The sequence below is a fragment of the Alosa alosa genome, chromosome 4, assembly GCF_017589495.1.
Source record: "Alosa alosa isolate M-15738 ecotype Scorff River chromosome 4, AALO_Geno_1.1, whole genome shotgun sequence".
NCBI lineage: Eukaryota > Metazoa > Chordata > Actinopteri > Clupeiformes > Clupeidae > Alosa > Alosa alosa.
The window spans coordinates 13,069,076-13,077,795 of NC_063192.1; the positions used below are offsets into that span (position 1 = coordinate 13,069,076).

Genomic DNA, 8,720 nt, shown 5'->3' on the forward strand with positions numbered 1-8,720 from the left:
AATGATTATGTGCTTTTACAAACAAGTCTTCTGATATAAACACAATGTTTTCATGATATTCTATTGTATAAGTAAATGTTTGCAATTTGTAACATGAGTGTAGTAAAATGTTATGTATGCAGTATATGCCCCCACACACACACACACACACACACACACACACACACAAACACACATACTAAAAGACACACTTTTACTGTACACAAGAAAAAAATATTATCTTTGTGTGGAGCACCCCCATGAGGAAAGGACTTGCATTGCTTTTTATTATAGCCAGTCCCGTAAGCTCAGAGGCAAGATTCAGTGGCACAGAGGGGGGCACCACTTTTTTCCCTTAACCTCTTTTGAAATCAGAAGGATTCCTCCATGGACCTTACTTTACTGTACTACTGTATGTGATTAACCAAGGACAGCCAGAGAGAGCGGATGGCCACTGCGTATTTCCAGATGTATTTGTTTGTCTGGAATGTTGTTTACTCAGACACACTTGGGCAGCAAAGGCACCAAAGGCTAAAGTTGGGTGCAATTCACACTTTTACAGGATTATTTTATGTATCATTACATGTTATTGCCCTCACTCTAATTGCATAATTTAACTCAACTTATAATTGTTGTATGGAAATGGCAAGCAGCTCTCTTCCCATCTGTTCAAACAAGTCTTTCAAAGCGCGGATCTGTCCTGTAAACAAACCTCACAGTCTGGAAGCCTGCGCTGACGCCAGCACAGGGCTACTCCCGGTCTCATGACTGCCTGGGAGGCCGCCCTGCCAGACGTCTGAGTTCCTCCGCCTCTGCCTTTCACGGCGGCACAGAAAGCACTGTCTCCAGATCTCGGTGTAGGCCTCGCGGATCTTACGGATGCGCAGTGCGTACACTACGGGGTTGACGGCCGAGTTGGCGTGCGACAGGAGGATGCCAGCGTAGAAGGCGCCCTGGGAGACCACCCCGTCGTTGTGGTCGTCATCGTCGGGCCCTACCCCTCGGGAGAAGAGCAGCGCACAGTTCATGATGTGCAGCGGCATCCAGCATACGGCGAAGAGCACGAGCACGAGCGCCAGCGAACTGACCAGCCTCCGCTCGCGCTCGTAGAAGGCCCTGGAGCCGCCCTGCGGCTCGGCGAACGCGGACATGGACGGGGATGTAGGCTCCCTCCGCAGACGCACGCGCAGGTTGTGGAAGACCAGGGTGTAAAGCACAGTCATGGCCAGCAAGGGCAGCAGGATGCAGCCGAAGTAGTTAAAATAGACCATGTAGGGCAGGGAGACCACGGCCAGGAAAGTGCACTCGATGACGGTGGAGTTTGCGGAGGATGGCGCACCGCCAGGGCTTCCGTTGTGCCAGCCAAAGAGCGGGGGGAAGCCGAGAAAACAGGAGACGAGCCAACACAGAGCCACCGCTGCCCAGGAGCGACGCTGAGTGGCCATTTGTTTGTATCTGTGGCCAGAGGAAGAGGAGAGAGGCGGAGAAGGAAGAGGGTGGTTGGTGGTCACATTTCAAACTGATTTTCCAGAGAGGGCCATTGCGGTTACACATTTTTAAAATGTGGGAAAGTGGTCTCTCACAAGCCATGGGGGACACTTTTGAAAGAGCCTGCTAGGAAGTATTTTACTGGTGTAAACAAAGCCTAATGTATGTGACACTGCAACTTTATGCTTTCCTGCCACAGAAATGACTACTTAGGCTGTGGGAGAGTTAAGTCAAATACCATGAGAAACGGATATGGTATGGAACGTTCATATAATATGCTGAAACAGTAGAACCTTACATTACAAATCCTGATATAGACATGAAAAACAGGTATATTTACTGTTTTACATCTCACAAATACATTCAGGATATATATATATATACTGGTAATTAAATTCATTACATATCATAGTAACATGCTATATGTTGTTGTGGTTTTGGAGTTGCAGTTTTTAGGCTGAGGATTGGTAATAGGAATAAGCCTTCAGAATTTCTAGCATGCATTACTTTTTACAATCAGCATTAACAGAATTTGGCTCTTCAGTCAAACTCGATCTTTAGCTGAGTTAGAGGCAGAACACACATGGTCAGCTATGCTCTTCACTGTCCACTCTTATGTGTACTGACCTTGTGTCCTGTCTAGACACTCACCTGAGGGGGATCCTGACTCGCAGGTAGCGGTCCACGGCGATGGCCAGCAGCGACAGCACAGAGGCCTGGGTGAGCACCAGCACCACACAGCTGACCGCCAGGCACACATGGAAGGACGTACACACCCAGCCGTCCACCAGCACGGCCAATGGCACCGCCACGGCCCCCACCAGAAAGTCAGCCACGGCCAGCGACACCACGAAGCAGAAAGTGGGCTGCCTTAGGGACCGCCTCATCTGGACGGCCCACACAACCATCACGTTCCCCAGGCAACAAGCCACAGCGATCGCAATCTCCAGCGATATGTACACCATCCAGGCCATGGGAAAGACAGAGAGGCAGAGGCAGAGACAACAAAAGTCGAAGAGTTGAGAGGAAAGAAAGAGAGCGAAAAGGACCAAGAGGAAAGGGTAAGACAGATAGAGCCATGGGTGCGGGGGCGGTGATGTTGAATTCTCTCTTATTTCCTGGTGGGAGAGTTTTTTCAACTGGGGGTCAGTGGTCAGTGTTCACAGTTTGTGTGGGAAGCACCGGCTTTTGCTGTCATGCATACCTCTCCACACCCCAAAACACACACACAAGAAACACACCGATGTACACACACACACGTACACACACACTATAAACACTATATACACACAGGTCACAAAGCACGCACACATGCATACCCCACACGGAGCAAAGCACCGAAACAGACTAAGAGACACACACTCCCCAAAACTCACACAAAAGAGGCACACACACTCAGACACACAGATACACACACATACCACACGCATGCATATATATGAACCCATATGAGTGCACACACACACTTGCATCCTGAGGGTAATCTAATTCCATAATTCTCTGGAATTTAGGGCTTGTTCCAATGAACTCCGCTACAACAATAACACTCTCACACGTACAAACACATACAGTACACACAAACACAGGCACACACACATACCCTTCACATCTGTACTGCATCATTCCTCAATGCATGTGTGGGCGATTGACAGTAGACATGGGAGGCACTAATGATTTGTGCTCATTGTGTTAGCATTGTTATTTTTTTCCTCAGAGGGAACTTTTAAGGATGTCTGTAAGTACCAGATGTGGACATGTTGACCACAGAGCACAGGCCACACTCCTCCACACAGGCCTCCCTCACACACTAGCCACATTTCAGAAGGGAGTCTCTGGCGCCACTGTGTGGCCTGATTAACATTGTACTGTGAGCAAGGAGAAACTGCGTGATGACACAGAAGGAGAGAACTATTGAGAGATTGTATTGGTTTAGTTGAATATTGATTTCTTGAAGGGTCATAGGAGATGGCAGGTAGATTAAAAGATGAATAGGGCCCCAGTGCTAGATAGAGCACTGGAACATTGCAGAAAGTATAGATTAAGATTTAAGAAATATAGTAATAAGACAATGAGATTTGTCAAGGGGCCTACAGTATTTCTAGCTATGCCCTTGGACTCTTAACAATAGAAGTGCCTGGGTAACAGGCATGTTTTATATTAGAGCTTAACAAAGCAACAAGGATTCATTAGGTCACTCATTGACTTACCAATTGATGTTTACAGACTTCCCTCAAGCTATGCCACATCCCCAAGCTTAAATTAGACAAAGACCTGTTTTGTGTACTCTGTAATATAGTTTTACTATGGTACTCTGCATAAAATCAATTTAAACAAATGAGAATATGGATGATTAATTGAGTAAACACACCCACCCACACACACACGCTCACAAACATTTAACAAATCTGAAATCAATGTGTGTTGATATAAGACGGTACATATAGACAAACGTTGCTCTCGGCGCCCATCTTTTGACAGAACGTTGTGTTTTTTATCTCTTAGAAGCTCCTGCACCTCTGTTAACCATGCATTCGTCCTTGCTACATGTGTTTTGCGGCAGTGAATCATTAACAGTTCTGTTGCAGTGGCGGTTTTTCAGAGTACACTTGTTTTGCATATGGTCATGCATGTGTGGAAAGTTGGGATGGGGAGGGTGGATTATTGGATAGGGGATTCAGGGAATTCTGATCGGACTAATAGTGATAATACAGAGTGGAGGATTCAAAAATGGTTGAAGAAAACAGGTCTGTCACTGGACCTTTTGTGTGGCTTATCAGATCAGCCCTGGAGGGTGGCTGGGGTGAAGGTGTTATCGCGCAGGGGGCATACTGCAAAGCAGAATAATGCAAAGTTTGTGCATGTCTGTCAGTAACTGCTGAAGCAGAGATGTGGGCTGTGTGCCCAAAGTCCGGATCAACAATTTTTTACTTGATTTCAGGATAAGATGATATAGATGAATAATAATACACAAAGTACAAACAGACATATTTACAAAAAAATAAAAATACCAAAATAAAAACTACTTATAACGTAGCATAATATTTGTCAACAATCCTCAGATTTACAAATTGTAGAGCCAATGGACCAATGATTTTCCACCAATTTCATAAATTAATATGGGCCCTTCATGAAGATTACCTCATTTATCATCCAGAAATGTGTCATCAAACCCCAACACACCTCCCTCAAAATAATCATCTTAAATTACAAAGATGCAACTTAAGAAATAAACAATCCGTTTCCTTAACCATTTTCTTTGCAAATACTCAGTATTTATGTACATGACTGAACATCTTGGCCTGGATAGATGACTTTAACTTCCCATAATTGACTGAGCGTCTCGCTGAAGGCCTTTGAGGGTGTCCTCAGTGAACTGATAGGTGAGTTTGCGCTTCACCTTGTGGATTTCACCAGTGCGTGAGTAGTTGCGCAAGGCCCGCGCCATTTTCTGGTAGGTCATGGTCTTACGGTTGCCCTTGCGGCGGCCCCACATCTGAGCGAGCCTCTCCTTGTTCTGGGAGGAGAACTGGAAGGTGCCGTTCGCTGACTGCACCCACCAGATGCAGCTGCGCATCTCGGGAGTCTCCAGCATCTCGTACAGGAACTGGAACAGACGCTCCTTTCTCTTGCCTAACAGAGTGCAAACAGATTGGGGAGGGTTACAGTTATGAGTGAAATATGAAGAAAGCTTAGGGTATTCAAATTGTGATATGTTGTCGCGACAGGTTTACAGTTACAGTTATAGATATGATATGCAGGACATCAGATTAATTTACATTGTTGTCAGGATGGCGGTTATGTACAGTAAACCCTTTGTTTATTATGGTTATGAGTGCATTCAAGCGTATAAACAACTTGAATCATATAGTGCACGTGATCCTCTGGCATCTTGAAGTAAACACAGACTGCAGCTATCTGTATCACAAGCTCCTGTAGAGTTTGCTGCTGCATTTCTAAGTTTAGTATTTGGTGGTGGTAGAAGTGAGGTCCCCCTTTATTGTAAAGTTCTTTGGGTAGATAACCTGCTAAATAAATACATGTTGTTGTTGTTGTTGTTGTTGTTGAAGTGTTCCTAGTAGAGTGACGGATGACCCATACCTGTTAGGGAAGCCAGGGGCAGAGGTTCACTGTCTTTGTGTCCCATCTTATCAGAGGGGGGTGATGGGGGGCACTCCTGATACCCAGAGTTGCTGGACTGAGAGTCGGAGTCACTGTATGCTGCTGTTGCAAACAGGCCATGCACCTACAACAGATAATAACACACATAATCAGGCTTTCAAGATGCACATAATCAGGGTGATAGATAAGCTGAATCACAGTATATATAAATATATATGTGTGTGTGTGTGTGTGTGTGTGTGTGTGTGTGTGTGGTATAGGAGGAAAGGTTTTGATTTGTTAGCTTGTACAAAATGGGGAGATAGTCACACTCACCCATTCATTTGTCCTGGGGTGAGGGTACCAGGCTTGTTGTGGAGCATGTTGCTCATGGCAGTTTTCTTTTGTAGTGGGAGGGACACCATAATGCCATTCATAGTGTCCATGGTGTGCAGCCCAGCCCTCTAAACAATAACACTCTTGATTAGCTTCATTTTGCATACTGTAAACATCATGCTGTTTAACATGTATATTGTACATAATTATGAAGAAAAGTTAAAGTTTAACAATATATTGCACTTTGTCCACACACCAAAGTCAAGTGTCTGCTTTATGCATATGTAAAGGATTCACACATACTGTATATAACTTCATGAGCATTTCAGATCTTTCTGTTTCAGCTAAATTCTCTGTTTCTGACTTCTTGCCAATATTTTCACACCAAAAATAACTTAATTTAACTTAATATTAATTTAAGACCACACCTTTTAAGACTACCATTTCAGTAGTAGTATTTACTACTACTGCAGACAGACGACCAGAACTTCTGTTTTTACCTTGGATGCAGTAATGTGCCTCCTCACTGCTGCTCTGCACACATGCACCAGATGAGACCTCCATTGAATGCTCCTTCAGGTACTCTTCAATCACATCCAGGTCCACCTCCACTGTCTTAGGGGAGGAGGCAATGTCTCGAGGCCCATAGTCATGGATGTAGCAGCTCTGTGAGACACAGAGTAGAGGCAGAGTTGGTATTGTTTATTATTTAATATGTGCTACACCATAGTGGTCATTTATTTAAATCGCATGAACAAACTACCAATTTATTTGGTAAGACTATTTTAAACAAACGTTCCTAGTCGCCATTTGTTGTGTTAGCATTTATTTTATTATTAGAATAACGTTAATTTAAGTGCACTTGCTAATAATTGACAAAAGTACAAAACAGAGAAGTATTATTATATCTGTAACTTCATGGTTATTTCCCATTATTACACAGCACTCAATATAAACATTAAAAAGAAGGTCACTTACAGTTTCTAGGGTCGCCAACATTTTTGAAAAGCCTGTCAAAAGCAAGAAACATACATAGACTGTCAACATTGTAAAATAAAATCACAAGTCTATCTGACATACTTTTCAGAATTAAATGGAATGCTGTCTAACAGTCTTATCTTGAATTTTAATCCAATTTCACAAAGAGTGAAAATGATCCAAAGGCACACAGATATGACAGACAACTTGTACACTAAAGATAGTAAAAGTCACAGAACAACTCAAACACCAATGGTAACAAAAGTACCTAAACATAACTGCATCATCTGTCAATGAAAGTTAGAAGCCTAACATGTCATTACCTTTTCTCTCTGTGACTGCGTAGTGGTGTCCTTGTACAGGGAAGTAGAACGGAGCTGCCTAAAATCCTTTTGTCAGACAAATTTGAGAGAGTGCGAGAACAAGAGGGTGGAGCTCCAGTTTACCTGAACTACACAACTGTTACTCTCTGTTTCCTTTATATACACTATGGACCATTTCTCTCACCTCCTTCTATCCCTCCCTCCCACCTACCATCTCTCTCTCTCTCTCTCTCTCCCTCTCTCTCTCTCTCATCCTATCTCTCCCACCACACCCCTGGATTCCCCAGTGACCATTGCCAACCTGTTATCATCTTTATGCAAACTTTTCTCACAATCAAGCCTTCAGATGGATTTAACGGTGGGACCCGATGTGTTTGCCACACCCACTGCCCTCTCCCTCATATTTTCCTTTAGGGGTTTTGTGTTTATTCTCTCTCTCTTTCTTTCTTTCTCTCTCTCTGTTTTTTCATTTCACTATATCTGTTGTGCCGTATGTCTTACCTTGGATGCAGAGAGACAATTGTTCTTTATTTTTTATATTTTCTCATAGCAGCTATGTATGACTACAGTACAACAGTCTATGGCTTATACATTTCTATTTTACTCTTGTTGTCATTAGTGTAAAGTTGTTTTAGATAATAATAAGAGATGATACATCAACATCCTGTAATTACAGGATAACAGTAGGCTGGAAATGTAAAGCAAATGACTTCTTATGAAAAATAAATATGTGATACATGCACAAAAAACCTTACACACACACACATACACACAAACACACACGGGTACACAGAAAGAGGCCCATATGATCAACACCAAATACACACAAACATGCATACACTCACTTGATTTAGAGGCTCTTTGCTTTGAACGACGGGATCATGTCTGTAAACCTTGATGAGGACCTTGTAAAGCATTACAAAGATCAACATGTAGGGCATTACAAATGTCAAATGTCTATTTGAATGGTAAGTGAGGATACAGCTTTTTATAAAGAAGATAGTAGAGTGAAATATGATATGGTCAGCATGGTATGGTCACCAAAATTCTTGCAATATTCTTGGCTGGTACTTATGCCAGTCTAGTCACAGACAAGTCATAGGCCTCTCTCGGTCTCTGTCACCAAGTTGCTGACACAGGTTCCTCCCATCAGGCAGCTGATGTCTCATGACAGGCTTGGGTCTGTGGAGAGAGATGAAATGATTATTCAAATGAAGAAGTCCACAACTATTATAGGATATTCAACCACCTACAAATGTTCAACTTGCAGTCCCTTTTTGCTGAACTCTTTTAACTGAACTCTCAATTTTACTTCTATGGTTGCCATGTCAACTGCACTGTCAACTGTTGAGATGTGTTAAAAAAGAACTAGATAGGACAGGACTGTACCAGGTCTAATGTGTAAGAAGACGGTATTTAAGGAGTGGTTAGTGGAGCTTGATATTTGGTGAATGGAGAGTGCTGATGACGTGGGCAGATGACTCACCTATCACCCCAAATGAGGCTTCCATTTGTCCG

At 43.3% G+C, this 8,720-nt stretch overlaps 2 protein-coding genes across 2 annotated transcripts; both read right to left on the bottom strand.

Annotated features, from left to right (window-relative positions):
- Positions 1 to 214: 214 nt before the first annotated feature.
- LOC125292989 (adenosine receptor A1-like) lies at positions 215 to 3,935 on the bottom strand. Its single transcript, XM_048240587.1, has 3 exons — positions 3,918 to 3,935; positions 2,119 to 2,606; positions 215 to 1,434 (listed from the first exon to the last, which is right to left on the bottom strand). The coding sequence occupies exons 1-3, from the start codon at positions 3,933 to 3,935 to the stop codon at positions 693 to 695; spliced, it is 1,248 nt and encodes a 415-aa protein (XP_048096544.1). The 3' UTR covers positions 215 to 692.
- LOC125293453 (transcription factor PU.1) lies at positions 3,636 to 7,371 on the bottom strand. The gene is made up of 6 exons (XM_048241369.1): positions 7,203 to 7,371; positions 6,880 to 6,911; positions 6,402 to 6,567; positions 5,902 to 6,029; positions 5,566 to 5,710; positions 3,636 to 5,097 (listed from the first exon to the last, which is right to left on the bottom strand). The coding sequence occupies exons 2-6, from the start codon at positions 6,898 to 6,900 to the stop codon at positions 4,781 to 4,783; spliced, it is 777 nt and encodes a 258-aa protein (XP_048097326.1). The 5' UTR covers positions 6,901 to 6,911; positions 7,203 to 7,371; the 3' UTR covers positions 3,636 to 4,780.
- Positions 7,372 to 8,720: the final 1,349 nt, after the last annotated feature.